Genomic DNA, 22,171 nt, shown 5'->3' with positions numbered 1-22,171 from the left:
ATGGAGACCATAATAGAGTCTAGATTAACACTGGATACAAGTTATCTGGTCAAAACTGTATGTGGCTGTGATACTCCTTTCCTTTGTTCACTCATTGCCCAACAGCTCACTCACCTCCTCTTTTCCTATGTTCTCACCTTTCCTGACTTCTCCTCTCCTCTTTACCACTCCTCCTACCCTATCTGCACTCATCTGTCCTTTTCTTTCTTTTTTCCTCTCCTCTCCTCCTTGTCTTCTCACCCACCTCCACTTTTCCCTTTTTACTTTTTTCCTTCCCTGATCCTCTGAGCTTTTCCTGTTTCTCCTACTCCTTTCTAACTTTCTAGCCAATCATCCTCTATAATGGACTGACTCATTGGCCAATCACTCCCATATATCCTAACGTCAGCTTTTTATTAGGCAGCCCCATAATTTCATTTTAAAGATGGGGTGGTTTGGACTGGTAGCATCAAACACTAGACACATTGGTAGAACAAATGTAAGTGTAATACCACTGTATTGCTGTGGTGAATACCACTGTTCCCTTTCAGTTGATTTACTCAGTACAAGACATACAGTAGAGGCAGATGACCTATGTGAGGCCTGATCTGCACATTTATACTTCAGTCCCCACAGTCATTGCTCAGTTCTTACGCTCTTCTCCTTGCCTAGAATACCTGACCCTACAGAGTTACCTAGCTACAGCTAGTTAGTTCAGTGTTTCATTAGCTAAGATGGGACCTGGCTCAGAATCAGCTTAAATGTTCCAATTGGCAGCACCAACAACATCCTCATTTGGTTAGTTGGCTACCCGCAGAGCGCTAATATTCGGGCACCATTGTTCCAAATGTTAGCTCAATTGTTTAATCTCTGATCGGTTAGCTCACTTTTATGATTATAGAACTACCCTGAGTAAGTACTAAAGCTAAGCAGGCAAAGAAAAAGTTTTCTATCCGCCTCCCACGAGTGTGGTTTTTCTTTGTACGAAAAGGACCAGCAGGAAGCCAGTCCTGTCTGCCTGGGGATTATAGCCACTTGGAGAGCATTGGCTGAGCTTGAGTTGTGCATTTTGTCGCCAGCTCCAGCACTCAACCCTGGAATGGTGGGTCACGTTTGTGGAAAAAGTGCTTGGAAAAATGACTGTCGCGTGGCACTACCTCTTCTTCTCGAAGTCAGGAGACCCAGGTCCGAGTCAGACGGCGGAGTGTTTGTTCGACTTTCCTGCAGTTAGCTGTGTTGACCATAAGGAATATATGTAGGGTTAGCCGAGTTGGAGTTGGAACCCTCTGAGAGCGCTAGCCAGCAGCACCTTGAGCTTGCTTGTGGCCATAATGACTATGACATGCTGGACATGGCTTGGACATGCATAGTCTGTTGGAGGATGAAGAGGCTTTACTTTTAAACCAGAGCACTGCTCCTGCCTTGTTTAGCCAGGATGACACATCAGCTTTCTCCCTGTACTGTTGGGTACCCGAAAAATTGGCATTAGAGTGGTCCTTTGCTGACTCAGAAGCTCAGAAGTTCACAGGGTTTTCCCTAACAGTTATTAACTCAAGTCAATAACTGTTAGGAAGCCCCTGCTTCTGTTCACAGACTTGTTTTGGAGTTGACTTTATTGTGAAATAAACAACTACCAACCTGTGTCACGGTGCCCGGTTAGTATGGCTAGTATGGTTAGTATTTTAATTTAGATGGAGCTGGTCAGTCTGCCAGCTATGAAGCCATTTTTGGCTTCTCTGGGACCTTCCCATAACCAAGGGGTAACTGGTTTTCGGCAATGCAGCTACAGAAAATTTACCAGGAGTAGACAGGCTCCATCCGGGCCCTTTGCTCTGTCCCAATGCTACAAACGCATTAGATGATTTGTCTTGTGAAGCCTGGAGCGCAGATGCTCCTAGAGAGTCCATTGACTGCCCTCCTTAACAAGGTCTACTAGACTACATCCCCTAACACAGTCTCACAATTCCCTCTTTCTGTACACAAATGCACTTTCAATTTCCTAGTGGTGCCTTCAGTTCATAAACAGTTATTTTTGTGCTCAGAACACAGCAGGTGAAATAAACCAAATATATCAAAAGTAATTAAGTAATGCTATTCTCCACTTGCTCACCCGAAGGCAGCAGCCTTTCTCCCTACGGAGCTGCAAGTCAGTTTGCAGTTGGTTCCCGGAGTGATGCATATGTGCAGATTCAGAATGTGTAGAGAGAACAGTTACAATGGGTTATTGGTCACAGTTTTGGGTATGACAACTGTGTCTGTGACAACTGTGCGTCAACAACATAGTTGTTCACAAGGCAGAGCAAGACAGCAATGCGGATGGTTCCCCCTTCAGAGGTGAACAAAGGTTGTTAGACCCTTAATTTTGTTGTTCCCCATTTTAGACCTGCGTGAGTCTATCTCTTGTGAGAGGGTACAGGTTAAACCTGTTGGTGGTGGCTCAGATGTGGGATCGTTATTAGCATTAGTTGATATGTTTACCTCAAGGGAGCATTTTCACTGCCCCCTGTTTTTTTTCCATAACACATACCGGCTTAGGTCTGAGGTTATGTCCAGTGTTTCTTCATAGGACTTGACATTATTTCAAGGTTACATTATGCCTGAATGTACCTTAAGTACCTAAGGTTACTGTATCTGTGCAATGTATAATAGCTTTTAAGCTCCTGAACTTTTGCCCACCTCCTTTTGCATCTGAGGAGCAGAGAAGGTTGCATACCTTGTGTGCTGTGCAAGTGTTACACACCTACATAGACTGCAGTCAGAGTCTGCGTTTATGTGACCATGTATTTGTCAATGCGACGAGGGGCAAAGCCCAGTCCAAGCAGTGGCTTTCCCTAGCTTGTATCAGGAAAGGTCTTCCAATGACTCACTGTGTGAGGGCACACTGGACCAGGGGCAAGAGCAATGTCATGGGAGTTTCTAAAAGGCGTATCAGTTAGTGATATTTGTGCAGCAGCCAGTTGTTCTCAGTTGGGTTGGCTGTGTTTTGCTTTTAGATGAAACAGTTACATGTTTCTTCTTGGTCTACAATGTAGTAGTGTTGGAGATTTTCCTCCAGATCAGTGGCTACGCTGCAGGGCGAGTATATATGTCCAATATTATATGTGTTGTACTGAGTGAATCAACTGAAAGGGAATTAAATGATGACTATAATTTCTGTTTCCTGAAGGAGAGGAAAGGCGTACATCACCATACTACCTTAGAGCTAGGCTTGGTGAAGAGCGGTAATCAAACGGAGGAATTCAATGTGCAGATGGGGCGTGGCCTCACATATGTCACCACAGATCTTAAGTCAGGCAACATGAAGACATGATATCCTTTACTATGTATTGTACCTTGTTTCTCTCCTTCAGGGAACAAAAACTATAGTCATATCATTTTATTTCTAAATTAAACGAATTTAGTGCAACAAAAGCTCAATTAAGCATAAGATGCTGTAGCAGCTTCAGTCACCATAGCAATATATTCTTAACAAGGAGATAATGTGAGAAGTTTCTTTCCTCCAAACCAGAATTCACACTCACGTAATGTTACTGTGCCTTCCTCGATGATTTTATTTGCTTCAAATGTCTCGCTACATTTACTGCAACAAACAAACATAGCCTAATACATTGTTTTTACACACATTCTCCATTAACTGAAGCATGGCTTCAGGAAATGTTGTAGGTTTTCAAAATAATTAATTTCATTTCTGTCCCTCTCTCTTTCTGTGTGTGTGTGTGTGTGTGTGTGTACATATATATGTACATATATAAATAAAGACATATATAAGGCTTATAGGCTAATAGCTTATACTAAGGTTACATGTACATGTATTTTTGAACAATTGTGAAGAATGAAAATAATCTCTGCAATTGAAAGAGTGGGTGATGTGGATAAAATATCATGTTGTATTTAATTTCAATTCATTTAGACATTTTTGAATGTTTATGAATAAAATAACCACACAGGAAGGTTTTGTTTGTCTAATCCACTAAATTAAATACCTGAAAAAATCAAGGTACTCTATTACATTGATGCAAAAATGCAATATTTCTATTAAGCACTTACGCTCATTGATTTGCAACATGCTCCACAACTGACTTTTGACCTATGACTAATACCCCTTTCAGACAGCAGACGCGCATATGATGCGGGTCTACTCAATGCACGATGGACCTGCATTCAACCCATTAATATGAGACAGGTGTCATCCTGCTTATACTGTTAGTACAGACTCCAGTCTGCGGTGTATTTCCATACACTTCTGCCTGTTAAAAGGAAGTTTTTCCTTGCCACTGTCACCAAGTGCATGCTCATGGTGGGATTTGTTGGGTCTCTGTAATAATATTATAAGGGAAGGAGGGCTGTGTTGACGTGCGTTGACCCATTCAGATAGACCCCACGATGTGGGTTTGATCCATGTTGGTCTCAATGGGGTATAAGTGTCATAGCAAAGGGTCTTACTGTAAAGGTATATGTAAATTAAGTATGAAACTTGAATATGGGATGAGTCTGCTGGTACTGACTGTAAATCCATAATAATGTGGTCTTTGCATTGTGCCTCCCCCTCCCCCCACCAGCTATCCCCCAATCACCCTCCCTCTCTCTCTCTCTCTCTCTCTCTCTCTCTCTCTCTCTCTCTCTCTCTCTCTCAAAACCTAACAAGGCAGCAGCGGATGGCCGCTCACCATTGAGTCTGGTTCTGCTTGAGGTTTCTGCCTCTTAAAGGAAGTTTTTCCTTGCCACTGTCGCCAAATGCTTGCTCATGGTGGGATTTGTTGGGTCTCTGTAAATAATATTATAAAGAGTACGGTCCAAATCTGCTCTATAGGAAAAGTGCAATGAGATAACTTCTGTTATGAATTGGCGCTATATAAATACAATTGAATTGAATTGAATTAATGTAAGTCTTAACCACACAGGTCATAGCAACAGTGTATCTGAATAAATAAGTCATTTGGAAATCTGGTGGCAACAATCCAGTAATGAAATAATTAACACTTTGGCCAGTGCATGTATCGTCTGAGCAATACCATAATAAACCAAAATCAGCAGTATACTGCACAAAGGGGGCAGTGCTTAGATGAAAGCATTTTTTAGATTTATGAAGGAAATGCTAAGATGATGATGTGTGATATTAATTTTCAGTCAGTATGCTCACGTTTCATTCCATATTCTCAAGGGTCATCAAAACGAGTTACATTTCTATTCTACTATTCTTACAGTCTTGTACCACATGACTCATTTGTTATCTGTGAGGTTGATAATGATTTTAAGGAATAGTTTTAGGAAATATGCTTTTATGCTTTCTTTCTGGAATCAGGATTTGGTTAGCCTAGCTTAGCATAAACACTGGAAGAAGGAACAATAATACGCCTAACTACACCTGACCCCAAGCTCACTAACTAACATGTATCTAATTTGTTTAGTCCGCACACAAACAGAAATTAAAAAACGACAATTAGTGGTAATAGCGGGAATTACGCACTGGAACTATTTCAACAGCTGGCTGCAATGACTGTGTGCAGCTTTTCAGAAGTGCTGGATGGATGGATACACTGTTTGTCAAGAAATAGTTACAGCAAGTAATGTAACTCCCCATAAAACCACAAATTGCAGTTTTTTTATTTCTGCCAGACATGATTTTGATATGTCTTCTCATGTCACTCTTGGGAAGAAAGCAAATAAGTACATTTCCCCAAATAATAAACCATTCCTTTTAGGTTAATTTACTGTCAGAACCGATGGTCTACCAGAAGCAGCTGTCTATCTAGTTTTGGTGTTAATGATTAAAACATGGTTAACAATATTTTTTCTTGTACAGATGAAATTCACAGATGCAATGCGCTCCAAAGCTCGTCTGTCCATCACAGGATCGACCAGTGAGAATGGTCGTGTCCCTGTGGCTTACCTCCGTCCAGGATTACCCATGAGCCTCAGCATGACTGATCTCTCCTGACCATGCCCGAGCCAGTGCCTTACTGCCAGTCGACACACATCCTCCCTTCCCCTCTGAAAGAGAATGGAAATACATGTCATCTCCTTCAGTGACCAATTACCACTCACCATGGGTGATCTGCCCCGATTTTCAATCTGGAGTTAAGCCAATCATATCTCTCTGAGGACTCCTGATCTTACTCTTTAACATCTAGCCTAGAAAGACTGGACAGATGTTGTCCTCCCACCACTTGGCTGTCAGGCTTCAGCAAAGACCTGCCCACCTACGAAGTGAATCACTTGACCATCAGTGAGAAAAATGGCTGGTCATTTACAAATTCACAAAAAACAATCAAGCACAGTGGACAGTTTTCTAAACAAACACACATCATTGTTTCATAGATTTTTGTCATGGAGGCTCCTCTTGTATAGAAAATAAGGACAATAGCGATGCTGACTTAACGCAATAACAAATTAATCAGGAATGTGATCAGGAATTGTGGGTATAAAATCAGAATCTTGGTTAAAATGAGTGCAAGTGCTATGAACAAAAACAGCGTCCTGAAAAATCATATCCATGAAATAGTAGTAATTGTGATAGCAGATAATGATAATGATGTTATTGTTCCTAATTGTTTTGCATATTTCTGCCTGAAAATCCCTAATTAGTAGAGACTTTTACCAGACCCAAGAGAAGCATGGACTGGTACACACACGCACACACATACACATACAACACTTGTACAACACACATACACAAAACCACCAGTATAACACATACAATATACACAGGGATGGGCAAAAGCAAGTCAAAATGTATGTTGATTCAAAATTATCACAATTTCTTTTAAAGCCCCTTTGTGTAGGATTTGAACACATTCTGACTGACACCTAGTGGTAGCATCAAAAAACAGCAAACAAATGCAACCCGGGAACACTGAGAAGGACTGGGTTGAAAGCAACACAGTCAATCCCGGTGAAAAGTGGTGCAAAGTCTTCTACAAAAAAAACTTAAGCCATCACAATAGTTTGAAAGACACTATAAACACAGAATCCTACACCTAGGGGCTTTCATAAAATGTACTACACCACTCATAGATAGATTGAATGATCAAACAAAAGCCAAAATAAATTAACTGCACACGTATTCAGACACAAATTTACTACTTCATTTGATAAGTTAGCATTTGGTTCTTGGTGGTACTACTGTGCTTACAAGTTATACAGTATCCTATTAATACATTTTGTAGTGTCTTAACTTAAGTATTACTTTAAATGACTTTGACTCCCTAGTTTACATTTTGCTCTTGTTTATGGGTAATAGCATAACATTCAAAATGATTGTTTGGCTGTGTGAAGCACACAACTCTTCTACCATATGACAGTCAGATAGCATATGGCGAAAGGGTATTATGGCCATCCTAGATCATGTGAAGTCAGTTAAACTACTTTTTATTACCAGAACTCTAATTTGGGCTTAAGCAACATTACTTTTTTTAGTCCCGGTCCACTGTCATGACGTGTAATACATCACTGGTGTGCTCAGATGCTTGTCTGCTCTGTGAAAGTAGTGAAAGCATCACGACAGCAGCATCTTCATTCCTCCAAAATGAAAAAATTGCAGGTTAGGCGTTTTTTGCAAATTAACTTGTATATTTATTTATTTTGGACCAAAAGTATTGGACAGCCTTGTTTGTAAGATTTCCGATACTCAGAGAACCATACTGTTATGTTTATTTTTGAAGAAGATATCTGTGTCTTTAGGTGGCAGGGGGCCACTTTGAGGGCCCCTGTCTCCTGAATGGTTGGTCATTCTGGTTAGTCAAACCTCATTCTAACACATATGAGTTAACACGTAGGAAAAAATGTGTTCAAATCAATAGTGCCCCATGCCTTCCGCCACAGTACTGTAGTGCACTCGGAAGTGTATTGGCAGCGCTCACAGACAATGTAACTGTAATGTTGTGTGCATAAGTTAAAGGAAAATAGACTTGAAGCATGAAAATATGCGTGGACAGCTATATTGATTAAAATTGAACGCGCATCTGTTACATCAGACATGCATGAGGCGGACGACTGAAACGTGCCTGTTGTAGTCGGTAGGTGGGTTTCCCATCCACCTGTTTTTATGCGCATTTTCAATTTATGGATTTACGGGCGGCTGAGGCTGAGCGGTAGAGCAGGCTGTGCTTCACACAGGTGTGTGAGTGTGTGTGAATGATTAGACAATGATTGGACACTGTTTTCAGAATCAAGACGTTTCGGCTCCCATCCGCAAGTCATTCTCAATTGACTTCTGGACTAAATTGGTGGAGTCCCCCTTTAAAAATATGTTCATATGTAATAAATATGTTCATATAGATATAGTACTTCCAATACATATGAGGAATACTGTCCATCCCTGTCTATAGGTCAGCACACAAATATAGCAACATAGACACAAATACACATCCCTAATCACCTATACAGTACATCAGTACACACTGACATGCATTATCACCTGTGAAACACACTTCTACCCTAACATTTGCACGTGCACATGCACAGAGTATTGTTATACGAGTTCTGAAGCCAACTGAATGATGTGCCAAACAGACTGAGAGTCAATCAGAGCTCTCCACGCTCAGTCAATGGCAGCTGCTGATACTGAAACCTGAGCCAATAGGAGCTCTCACTGCTGTGAGGTGGACAAAAAACTGTGAACAAATACCTTCCTTTTAATAAATATACTGCACTGATGATGGCATCAAAGACGAGGAGGATGAAGTCGAGGAGGACAAAGGGAGGACGACGAGAACGTTTGCATGTCACTTTGAGTTTTTTCGTTCAGATGAACTTGTCAGCCTGAAGCTTTGTGCCTGGCTGAATTTTAGTGTTTAATAATGATAGTAATAAGAATATTATATTAACAATATTAATTGCAGTATTAATGTGGTTCTTGTTATGTATAGTGTATGCTTTTAAGAACTCAAGTCTGCTATTTTCTTTTACCAGGAAGCGGTTATTTGTGCTGCTAGTTAGAAGCTAGCTGGTTAGCTGAAAAGCTTCTCCCACAACATGATAAATGCCCAAGACGTGATAAACGCCAGGTAAAGTGAAGCTGAACGTGTCAAGGTATCTGCTTCCATTTCTTCTCATGGACTCATATCGCATATTGCAATGACCACATGTGGTAATTATCATGAGATTTTCATGGCATTATAATCAAGTGATAATGAGTTACCATGGAATGGCTCCCAAACATGTCAACCACTGAGAGAAATGTGAAAATGATCACTCTTCACCTCTGACTTTGCCTCTGGTCTAACTTCATTTTCTATTAAACTCATCAATTTTGACCAAAATCTTGTAAGTTGCTTTCCAGCAGTAAATTAAGTATTGGATAAATGGGCACCTCAAAGACCTGCCACATAGTGTGGGTTATTTATAACATTACCACATATATTAACATATTTATACACAGTGTATTGATAGGTTCTCTGTGATCTGACCATTCTCATGCCTGCACTCAAAATGTTTTTCTTAAAAAACACACACAGAGACATTAAACGACACTCTAACAGACTGTCCTCAGATGAAAAACGATTGCATTTGTTCAAATGCCTAAAACGACCTTTGTGTATGATTTAATGACGATGGCCTCTAGTGGTCGTATGAATTATGACTTGTCTGTCAGGAATAATGAGGCGTGAAGTTGATTTTAGCATTGAAATGCCTCGTGGGGGGGAGGTGGGGGGGGGTGGATGGGTCAACGAAGCCTGTGACTAACACGGGAGACCACTGCTCATTTTGCTTTTCCTTCCAACTTGCATTTCTCAAACGCTGGTTTCTTACCATTGGTTACCGTGACCGCAATTGTTCCCTAACCTCCAAGAAGTTTCGGTGCCTAAACTTAAACCACACCTTACACCAGTTTCACACCAACTGCAGATAGCTTATGAAAGACAGTGCACAGAAGAGCAGCACATAACCCTAGCATCCAGGTTAAGTGCTGCTACATCCTACATCAGAATCTTAACAATTCTAATATAAATTGTCTAACCTGGTATCCCTACCTTCTCTGAGTTTCTGCCATGCTTTAGATTTTATACCTGAGACCCGGTAGAATGAGAGACTAGAGTTAGAGCACTGTGGGAATTCAAAGATGCATATATGGACTGTTCCTCCATTCTTCTCTACTGTAAAATTGTTGGTGTCATAACTTAATGCCTCCAGTCAATGCCAGAATCCCATTGGATGTACGCCATAGAGGTTAGCGTATTTGGGGTGACAGTTCTGTTTAGTTGAACTAGTTGATGGGCCGGTTGTGCATCTGACTCTTATGCAGGAGACCAGAGTTCACATCCTGTTGAAGACCAACAATTTTTGTAAACAAATAAAGGTTCTGTTAACCTTCACTGCTCACTGAACGCATTGTGTGTATCTTTGAGGGCTAACAAACATGTTGAATGCATTTCCTTCCTCATTAAACATTTACAAAGCTGATTGTTTTTATGTTTTGAAACCTGCATTGTTTATTAGCTAGCAGTCTTCTTCTCCCCTGCCTTGCTGGTGCACTTCTGCATTTCTGTTTGCAGCCACCTGTAGATCGCATGCATGTGCATCTTTTTGCACGTGCAATAGGGGAAAAAAGGGGGACACCCTAATAACAAAATCATTCCCTAACTTTAACAAGTTGCCTGACCTTAACCATACTTTAAAGGATACATTGGGGTGTTACTCTATATTTGTCTTATTGTCAACAAATCCCACAAAAAGGGACCAAACCAACAATTCTATTCAATTTTATTTACATAGCGCCAATTCATAACAGAAGTTCTCTCATTGCACTTTTCCTACAGAGCAGGTCTACACCGTACTCTTTATAATATTATTTACAGAGACCCAACAAATGCCACCATGAGCAAGCATTTGGCGACAGTGGCAAGGAAAAACTTCCTTTAAGAGGAAGGGGGGGAAGCAATGTGTTCAATTTTTCAACTTTCAATACTTTCTGACTTCCCTAACCCATTTGTAGTGCTCAGCTCCGAAACCTTAAAAATGGTGCATAAATCGCTGTAGTTTTTATCAGACCAACAGGAGGAAACGGTGCATCTGTTGGGGACTACTTCCAGCGGCGGATGAATCCACATGTGGTGCTGTAGTGAGTGTTTGGGGCAGCAGGACGGTGTGTGTGGGACTGAGTCAGAATAAACTCCAGTGTGTGTGTTTGTGGTGATGGAGGAACATGTCACCCAGTGCAGCAGAGCGGCTCGCTGATGTGTTTTAATATATTCTGGACAACAGTGGAGCTCTGTGGCTCAGAGGAGGAAGATCCATCAGGCTGTGATACACACAACACTTGTTAGTAGAATCAATTGATTGTTGGTTGGTCTGGACATGGGATTTGTTGACAAGAAGAAAATTATAGAATATCTCCAGACTTTAACCAGTTTGTTTGCCATAACCACAATCTGTCCCTATATCAGTGGTTTACAACTCAGATTTTCACTTCCTGCTCCCAGACACTGTCAAGACCACGCTGATCATTTTAAACCTGTTCAAGTTTTGTGAGGATCTGGAAGACTGGAGCAGATCTGCAATAGAAACAAGTCAACTCCATGGCAAAAGCTTCAGTTTAGACAGACAGAAGACAATCATAATATGTTATTTGTCAGAAGCTGTTATTGTCTAATCGTGTGTGTTTGTAATTTGAAAGCTGATAACTGAAAAATGTCTTTGTGTGAAATTTCTTTGTTCTTATGTGTGATGCAACTGATTTCAAAATGTCTCAGAATTTTTAAAGTCCTGTCATCTGAACCCAACCTACCTGCCACTGGAGTGTAGTATAACTCTGTCCCCAAGGGTAGTTTTCAAATGTGCAGATTATGTTAATATCTGAAAATGTTAACATCTTCTGTCTTGTGTGGGGTTATAAAGGCAACTCTCACTCACCAGCCAGAACACGTCTTTACATACATATCATACAATTATGCATTTAGCATGTTTCATACTGTATGTCTCCATTGTTTTTACAGAAGGTTGCTGACTGACAAAGATAATAAAGAAGCAAAAGCAATTATGAATTAGTCTGTACATCATCACAAGTCTATTATTACTGGCAAAATGGATTTTGGTACATTTTTTTCCTGCCTGCATGATTCAATAATTTAAAAATTCACTAAAATTATAAAATTAAGAAAACAAAGTGGTTATATTCCAATTAAGTTGAGAGACTAATTCTCAGTAAACTTGTTGTCTAATATTACATATATATATTAGATATTGAAATAGAATTGTACCTACATTTTGTATTTTATTAAAGGGGCAAATTGACGATAACAGAATAAATAAAAATAGAAAATTCCATTTGAATTTCCATTTGCTGAAATAAATGAGACAACTGAAGTGAAACTCTGATCATTATTTGACATTTCCTTTAATTATCTGTGTTGCAGGGACTGTGAGGTAACTTCACAGTACATCTGCTTCACCTGTGAAAAGCACCGGTTTAACCGATCCCATTTAAAATTTTACCTAAGAGTTTAAATGCTAAATGACAACGCAACATACTCCATAGATCTAATAAGTACAAGTACCACATTTACATGAAAAATATTATTTATTCTTTGTCATTTTAACATCCACTGCAGTAGCAAAATAGCATGTATTAAACTAAAACCTTGAATATGACCTATAATGCACTGTATGTGCAGATAACTAGGTCACTAGTGAACTCATAACATACACAGTATGAAGAAGAACTGGGAGAAGTGATTGTTTTCTAAGCTGTTCTGAACCTCTACTTGTAACAGCTTGTACCGTTTGTATGTAGTAAGACAGTGATATATATTAGTTGTTTTGGCTCTGCATTTCAGTATACTGGATTTGAGAAGAAACACTGAGGTTTCAGCTTTTTATTTAGAGTACCAAACTGTATTAGACAAATTAAAATGAACTTACATAAAGTCATTATATTTAATATTTAGTGTAAAAGGGTTTTCAGTCATCATCAGACACTTTCTTCCCTGGTGATGCTATTCCACGCCTGCCTTCAGTTTGGTCTTCAGCAGTGAAACATATGATCAGTTGCATTGAGGTCAGGTGGCTGACTGGGCCAATCAGATTCCACTGTTTGGACCTTAAGAAACTGGTCTGTTGCTTTGTGAACACCCTCAAACACCCTAAGGAGCACTTTAACATCATAATCGTTGATTCAGTTCAAATCCACTGTGCTGGGGTACAGAGACAATACACACTTGTGTTGTGTGTGTGTGTGTGACAATGGGACATTAGCATCAGCAGACATTCAAATTATATTGTCATAGAAAAGGTTGAAATAACTTTTTTTTTTGTTTTAAAGAGCTGCAGTGTCCCCTGGGTAAAAATACTATTATTATTATACCAATACCACTAATTGTACAACTACTGCTACCGCTGCTGCTACTAATGCTAATAATAACTGTGTATTTTCAAGTTTTTTTAAACCTACTTGTATCCTTGGTTATCTCCAAATCAATTTGTTACAGGAGCAATATGTAAGAAGTGAGACTACTCTCCACCTGTCGAATTCATACTCCAAAAACATAGAGGTAACATCCCAGGTCATAACTGCTGCTAACTGCCCTTAGCTAGTTAGCTCAGTTAGCCGTGCAGCTAACTTAGTCTCCGAGACCGACGGAGGCCAGTTTGACGACAGGGAATACAGTACTGAGGCCGGGGACGATGGAGACATGGCGGCTTCAGGAGAGGAGTCAAGCGGGAGAGCAACGACAGCGTGTACAGCCAGAATATTTTTCACATGTAACTTGGTGGATTAAGGATTGATTTCGACCAAACCAGTGTTGGTGATTGTAGGAACAGTTTAAAGACTGACCAAGACGGTTTGGGTGAGTTTTATTTTGTTTCTGTGGAGTGTGAAGTATCTTTTACGAAATAATAGTTCGGTGAAAGAGAGAAACGTGAATTCAGAAGGTGTACGGTTGTATTTTTCTGTTTTATAAAGAAAATAGGTGTAAAAATATTTCCATACTTGACATTTTGAGAGTTTATTTTGTTATTTATTTGACTAAAAAGCTAAGAGAGCCTGTGTAATGTAGCGAACTTGCCGCTCGCACATATCTCCCAGCTGGAAATACCGGAACTATTCTATGGGACTATCGCCTCTCGAGGCACAAGTGGTATTATAACACAGGACGGGCCGGGGCTAGCAGGTTAGCATGCTAATTTCAGTAGCTATCTCTGCAACACAAAACATCATTGACATGACATCAGAACTGTTACTACTTCACATTCTGTTGATAAGGTTAGTTCATTTTTTCAACATTTTCAAATAAAATTCTATCCAAATCATATTGCCCCTTTAAAACCACACGCCTGCGATACTATGTTTCTTTCTCCTTTTATAGTTTCAGTGGTCAGATATGAATATTACATTCCTGAACCAAGTTTGTTCACACAACATGAGTTTGCCTTTGAAGTGATGCTTGCTTTGAAAATGGTCATTGAAACCATAAAGAAAACCTTAGATCAGCGAGGGAAACGCACAATAATGAGGCGACTGACACGCAGCTGAAAACTTACCCTCTGGAGACAACGTTTGAGATGAAAATATTAATCCAAAGCTTTACTAATAAACCTGAGCTGTAAGAGTAATCATTGTAACTGAACTGTCTCTATAGGGCTGATGAATGTTTAGTGAGCTGAGCTGCAATTTTCGGAAGTAACTTTCACTGCTGTAATTTTGCATTTGAAAGTTAGCTTTTTAATCTCAGTGTTTCTCAGCAACATGAGAATGGCCTGTATAGCATGACTGTACTATAGGGTTATGTTATGTCCATCATGTTTAATTTTTCTTGGTTTGTTTGTGTTTGTTTTTATCCAGTGAGTTTTACATGGCTGTGAGTACTACAGTAACCATGAACCTCAGCGCACCACAATTCTAAGACTAAGACTACAGCCCGCATAGCGAAAGCCTCAGTGATGTTTGTGTTTGTTGTTTTTTGTAAATGAAAGCAATTGGATTAGGGATAGACGGGTTAACATTATTTATTATTATTTATTAATGCCCCTGTGGTTATCAAATGATCAGACAGATGTAAAAAATTTATCAAGATTTCTCAGTGAAAATGCGCAGGACACACCTGCCTGGATGCTGTCAGTGCACAGGGAGGTCAGAAGAGATAACGTCAATATCGGTGAGAAACGTCAGGTATTAATGTAATACATACAGTGTTTGTGTAGGCCTGCAAAGTGTACATAAATATGTAGGTTGATCTGAAAACTTTTCATTTAGTTTAGCAGGGTCAGATATGAAGTGGGTCAGTGAGCCAGTGAGCACCCAGTTTCCATAGCAACCAGCACACCAGTGTCCCCTAACTCAGCCTGTTGTCTAGTTTGTCTAGTTTACAATATTTTCCAAAGATCAGACTGTGTTTGTTAGTTCTTTTTTTCCTGCCAGTTATGAATGCAAAGGCTGGTAAGTTGCTTTTTAGTTATTCAAATAATTCTCTGATCCTTGTTAATATCATAATTTTAATATGTATGATCAAAGGAACCATAAAAATGTATTTTAAAGGGCCTTGAACCCCAAAACACAATGTGATCCCTCCATTACTGTCACATCACATAATGAATTTTCTAACAATACTACAACCCTACTAATATTATCAATGTGAAATTATCATTGAAGTAGGCTAAGCAATTTAGCATAAATTGAACTTAACACATTTATTACAATTTACTGTGATATTAGTATTATTAATATAGTATTTGGCTTTAGTATTTGTTTTGTTAAAGCTTGAGCGAAGATACTGGTATCATATGAAACTAGATGACATAAGGTATCCCTTGTGCCCATCTTAAAGGTGGCTAAATAACGCTCCAAAGTTAGGCTAAATTTTGGCGATGGAAAAACTGGCATGGCCATTTTCAAAAAGGGGTCTCTGACCTCTCACCTCAAGATACCTGAAGTCTCGCCTTTACAGACATGCCCACTTTATGCTAATCTCATGCAGTTTTTGCATGCAGTATAAATGTGTTAGAAAGTGAATTTTTTTTAGGCTTTGTATAGGCAGGCTCTGTCTGAACATAAATTTACTTTAATATATATTAATTTACTATGACTATACCTTCACAATGTAAAGTCTACAATGTTTTTCTAGTCAACATAGTAACCTACAGCAGAGCAGCTGTGGTGGGACTAAGCTGTGCCGATCCATCTATTCATCTTACTGAAATGACTGGTTGCATGTGTCCCATTACAGAATAAAAGACTTGAATGCCCTATCCACCTTGACTCCTCTACCAGTCCTATATTGCTTTTTAAATGATGTCGAGCAGCACTGCAATTTCTTTGTGTGTTGTATTTATGTATGAGTGTTTTCTTTAACGATTTACTTTAATAATTGGAGAGGCTGCTGTCAGTCATTTTAAACGTTTCCATCCGCGCAAATACCGTGGGACATTTAAGCAGCAAAACTAAAAACTGTAGTTATAAACTTGACAGGACAGGGAAACAATCAATCAATGCATACATTTTACCACGTGTGTTTATTTAACCGTGTACTAATATTCAAATATGTGCATAAATGAGGCTATCCATGTTCGTCTAGTAATACTATTTAGGCTACTATTAACTAGAGATCTAGTAATGGCGACCCGTCGTTACACCAATACAGCTTTAATGTGTGGTTATGGTTACATATATGATTTCACTTTAGTTTACGGTTCTGTTGAAATGTGTCACGTATTAGCCTCTAAGAAAGTCTAATAAGGTCTAACATTGGGACATAAAGATGCAATGTCTTGGTAGCTTCCATATTGTTACTGGGGTTTTAAACATTTTGATTACAGTTCAGTTGATTATGGAAGAAAGGACGATAAAGTGTGTGATCGGTTTGATCGGGAGGCTGGGTGACTATCCGAAGGAAGCACAGCCCTAAGCAGAAGCCCACGGTTCACCACCAACCTGTTCACATTTCCAACAAGTTCTCCCCACTCAGCGACACACCCGCTGAGAAATTCTGATTATTGGCAGCTCCATTTTGAGAAACGTGAAGTTAGCGACACCAGTGACCATAGTCAAATGTATTCCTGGGGCCAGAGTGGGCGACGTTGAATCCTATTTAAAACTGCTGGCTAAGGAGAAACGTAAATACAGTAAGATTGTTATTCACGTCGGCAGTAATGATTCCCAATCGGAGGTCACTAAAGTAAATGTAGAGTCGGTGTGTACATATGCAAAGACAATGTCGGACTCTGTAGTTTTCTCTGGGCCCCTGCCAAACCTGACAGTGATGACATGTTTAGCCGCATGTCTTCATTCCGCCGTTGGCTGTCGAGGTGGTGTCCAGCAAACTATGTGGGCTTCGCAGATAATTGGCAGACTGTTTGGGGAAGACCTAATCTAATTAGGAGAGAAGGCATTTATACTACTTTGGATGGAGCAGCTCTCATATCCAGAAATCTGGCCGAGTTTATTACTGGATCTAAACCATGACAACTCAGAGTTGAGACCAGGAGGCAGAGTTGCAGTCCTACACGCTTCTCTGCGCTTCCAGAGCAGTTACCCACCCAAAACTCCTTAGTGATGGTGTCTGCCCCCCGACCACTTAAATTAATAAAATCAAAAGTTGACAGAAGAGGAGTTATACATAAAAACCTAAACAAAAATGCTGAAATAGCACAACAAAATAGGAGAATTAAATGTGGACTCTTAAACATCAGATCTCTGTCATCTAAAGCTGTACTAGTGAACGATTTAATATCAGAGTATCATATTGACTTATTTTGTCTTACTGAAACCTGGCTGGGTCATGAAGAATATGTTAGCCTAAATGAATCCACTCTGCCCAGTCATATTAATACTCACATTCCTCGAGGCACTGGCCGAGGAGGTGGAGTTGCAGCCATCTTCGACTCAAGCCTATTAATCAACCCTAAACCTAAACTAAATTATAACTCATTTGAAAGCCTTGTTCTTAGTCTTTCACACCCGACCTGGAAAACACGACAGCCAATTCTATTTGTTATAGTGTACCGCGCTCCTGGACCTTATTCTGAATTTTTATCTGAATTCTTAGTTTTTATTAAGTTTAGTACTTAAAACAGATAATGTAATTATTGTAGGTGATTTCAATATTCATGTGGACGTTGTAGCCTTACTACTGTGTTTATCTCATTATTAGATTTGATTGGCTTTTGTCAGAGTGTACATAAACCCACTCATTGTTTTAACCACACTCTCGATCTTGTTCTGGTATATGGCATTGAAATGGAAATTTAATAGTCTTTCCACAGAATCCTCCATTATCGGACCATTATTTAATAACTTTTGAACTCCTATTACTGGACTACATGCCGTTTAGGCAAAAACTCCTACTCTAGATGTCTATCTGATAGTGCTGTAGCTAAATTTTAAGGAAGCGATCCCATCTGCATTTAATTCAATGCTATGTCTCAATATAACAGAGGACTCCTATGCTAATTTCCGCCTCTCCCAAATTGACCACCTTGTTCATAGTGCTGCAGGCTCACTGCGAACGACACTCGATTCTGTCACCCCTCTGAAAAAGAATATAATAAAACAAAGAAGGTTAGCTCCATGGTATAAGCCCCAAACCCGCAAATTAAAGCAAACATTGAGAAAACTTGAAAGGAAATGGCGTTCGAACAACCTGGAAGAATCTCGTTTATCCTGGCAAGATAGTCTTAAAAAACATATAAGAAAGCCCTCTGTAATGCCAGAGCAGACTATTACTCATCATTAATAGAAGAAGAAAAAAACAGGTTTCTTTTCAGCACTGTAGCCAGGCTGACAGAGAGTCACAGCTCTATTGAGCCATGTATTCCTATAGCCCTCAGTAGTAACAACTTCATGAGCTTCTTTAAATGATAAAATTTTTACTATTAGAGAAAAAAATCATCACGTCCTGCCCTCAACCGGTACCGACTTATCTTCAAACACAGGAACCTTAGAAAAAACTGTAAAACCTAATATATATTTAGACTGCTTTGCTCCTATCGACCTTCTTCAACAAACTTCAACGATTTCTTCACCTAAGTAATCAACCTATCTCTTAGAACGTAGAAAAGGTTTCAGTCGTAGTCATCTGGACACTGTTTTCAGAATCAAGACGTTTCTATAATAAATAACTACGACTGAAACCTTTTCTACGATAGAACACTCCTGGACGAATGAGGGACTACACCGTCCTATCTCTTAGAACGTATTCCAACTAGGCTACTTAAAGAAGGTTTACCCTTAGCTGGCACTTCTTTACTGGATATGATCAATCTGTCGGTTTAATTACAGCTACTGTAATTAAACCGCTTCTTAAAAAGCCCACTCTTGATCCAGGGGTTTTAGCCAACTATAGACCTATATCTAACCTTCCCTTTCTCTCTAAGATCCTTGAGAAAGCAGTCACCAATCAGTTGTGTGACTTTCTAAATAACAATAGTTTATTTGAGTATTTTCACTCAGGATTTAGAATGCATCATAGCACTGCACTGGTGAAAATTACAAATGACCTTTTAATTGCATCAGACAATGGACTTGTCTCTGTACTTGTCTTGTTAGATCTTAGTGCTGCATTTGACAACATTGACCATCACATCCTATTACAGAGACTGAAACATTTAATTGGCATTAAAAGAACCACACTAAGCTGGTTTAAATCTATCAGATCGATCTCAGTTTGTACATGTTAACAATGAATACTCCATGCACACCAAAGTTAGTTACGGAGTTCCACAAGGTTCTGTGCTTGGACTGATTCTATTCACCTTATATATGCTTCCTTTAGGCAATATTATTAGGAAACACTCCGTAAACCTACACTGTTATGCGGATGATACACAATCAGTTAGCTAAACCTCAAGCATGACTTAAGGACATAAAGACCTGGATGACCTGCAGTTTTCGGCTGTTAAACTCTGACAAAACTGAAGTTATTGTACTTGGCCCCAAACACCGCCAAGACACAATATCTAAAGATATAGTTGCTCTATATGGCATTGCCCTGGCCTCTAGCACTACCCTCTAAGTTATCTTTGATCTAAACTCCCACATGAAACAAACTTCAAGGACTGCCTTCTTTCACCTACATAACATTGCAAAAATCAGGCACATCCGGTCTCAAAATGATGCTTAAAAACTAGTTAGCATTTGTTACTTCTAGGCTGGATTATTGCAATTCCTTATTATCAGGCTGCCTGAATAAGTCCCTTAAGACTCTCCGGTTGATCCAGAATGCTGCAGCATGTGTACTGACAAGAATTAGGAAAAGAGATCATATTTCTCCAATATTAGCTTCTCTGCACTGGCTCCCTGTAAAATCCAGAACAGAATTTAAAATCCTTCTCCTCACCTACAAAGCTCTTAATGGTCTGGCACCATCATATCTTAAAGATCTCATAATACCTTATTATCCGACTAGAACACTTCGCTCCCAGAACGCAGGGTTACTTGTGGTTCCTAGAGTCTCCAAAAGTAGAATGGGAGCCAGAGCCTTCAGTTATCAAGCTCCTCTACTGTTGAATCAGGTTCCAGTTTGGGTTCGGGAGGCAGACACCATCTCCACATTTAAGAGTAGGCTTAAGACTTTCCTCTTTGATAAAGCTTATAGTTAGGGCTGGTTTGGGTGAGTCCTGAACCAACTCAGTTATGCTGCTATAGGCCTAGACTGCCGGGAGACTTCCCATGATTCACTGAGCTCCTATCTCCTCCTCTCCCTCTCCATCTGTATGTATTTTTATCCCATTAGTGCATGTAACTAACTCGACATCTTCTCTCTTCCGTAGTTCTGTGCCTTCTCGTTTCTCTCTTCTCTCCTTCTGTCACTTTCAGCAGGTATTTCTGCCTCTGGAGCTGCAGAGACTGGATCAGCTATAGGAAAAATAATGTCAGTATTAGTAACAGAGCCAATAACAATAACTGTAGTAGCAGTTGTCGAGCAGGAACACGGGGGCAGCAGGTGGCCCACAACCACAGATCCAGACTCTGCAGCTGCGGAGGCAGAAATACCTGCTGAAAGTGACAGAAGGAGAGAAGAGAGAAACGAGAAGGCACAGAACTACAGAAGAGAGAAGATGTCGAGTTAGTTACATGCACTAATGGGATAAAAGTACATACAGATGGAGAAGGAGAGAAGGAGAGAGGAAAGAGGTGCATCGTGGGAAGTCTCCCGGCAGTCTAGGCCTATAGCAGCATAACTAAGGGATGGTTTCAGGACTCACCCAAGCCAGCCCTAACTATAAGCTTTATCAAAGAGGAAAGTCTTAAGCCTACTCTTAAATGTGGAGATGGTGTCTAATATTGGATAACCTATAACCTAATATTGGAGAAATATGATCTCTTTTCCTAGATCTTGTCAGTACACGTGCCGCAGCATTCTGGATCAACTGGAGAGTCTTAAGGGACTTATTCGGGCAGCTGGATAATAAGGAATTGCAGTAGTCCAGCCTAGAAGTAACAAATGCATGCACAAATTTTTCGGCATCATTTTGAGACCGGATGTGCCGGTCAAGATCAACAAGATCAAATCTTGTTTTTATAAAGAAAATAATTAAATCTGACCAGAATGCACCAGTAACAGTAACACACTGAAAGAAACAAGGTAAGCTGATGTATATCTTTTAAATTAAATTGTCATGTTTGAATAGGCCACAAATTAAACTGCAGCCTACTGGTAGGACTATTTCTAAAGATGATTTTCCAAGTACCAGAACTTTTGTCTCCAGGAGCTGCTTTTCAAGGAACTAAAAAGTTTGTTGTTGTGTTTCCACAGTCTAATGACCCGGGAAGATTAGGCAGATTACACCCATTAAGTTACACCCATCACACAGCTGTTGTTTTAATTTATTAAACACATCACCTGCAATTCAGCATAAGGACCTCAGCTTAGTTTAACCTATGCACTCTCACCTGTTTTAAAAACTGAGCCTTACCAGTGTATAATGGTGAAATTGAGAGCCACTGCTTCCTCAGAGCGTTGTAAATATTAGAATATGGTTACACAAGCATTATGTGTCTTTTTACATATATAGCAGCATATACTTGTTTTCAGATACAAGAACAGCCACTATACACACATTTAGTTCCACAACAATTTATTAATCTGCAGAAATATAAATGTGCAAAATACCGTGTTTGTGTGCTTCACTGTAGCTAACGTTAGCTTTTGGTTAGGGTAGCAATAGCATGAGACAACAGTTGGCTGCTATAGCATTTAACAAGCAGCGATTGTTAACAACGCTGTACATTGTGGGCTGTAATCTAAAGCGTTACAGAGCA

The 22,171-nt window shown here is 39.7% G+C and overlaps 1 protein-coding gene across 8 annotated transcripts in view; it reads left to right on the top strand.

Moving 5' to 3' along the window:
* The window catches only part of LOC122873249 (glutamate receptor 2-like), a 150,195-nt gene that overhangs the window by 120,251 nt on the left and 7,773 nt on the right, over positions 1 to 22,171 (top strand). For 2 of the 8 annotated variants that reach the window (XM_044189705.1, XM_044189704.1), the window contains exon 19: positions 5,783 to 10,378. The exons of 3 other annotated variants lie outside the window; for them this stretch is intronic. In XM_044189705.1, coding sequence (XP_044045640.1) covers positions 5,783 to 5,917 — 135 coding nt within the window. In that variant the 3' untranslated portion in view covers positions 5,918 to 10,378. Of the gene's footprint in view, positions 1 to 3,737; positions 4,551 to 5,782; positions 10,379 to 22,171 lie in introns of those variants that run through there. 3 more of the 8 variants (XM_044189702.1, XM_044189701.1, XM_044189700.1) reach the window with 3 other exon arrangements.

Source organism: Siniperca chuatsi, linkage group LG3 (assembly GCF_020085105.1).
Source record: "Siniperca chuatsi isolate FFG_IHB_CAS linkage group LG3, ASM2008510v1, whole genome shotgun sequence".
NCBI lineage: Eukaryota > Metazoa > Chordata > Actinopteri > Centrarchiformes > Sinipercidae > Siniperca > Siniperca chuatsi.
This window is presented reverse-complemented; position numbering and strand designations above follow the sequence as displayed.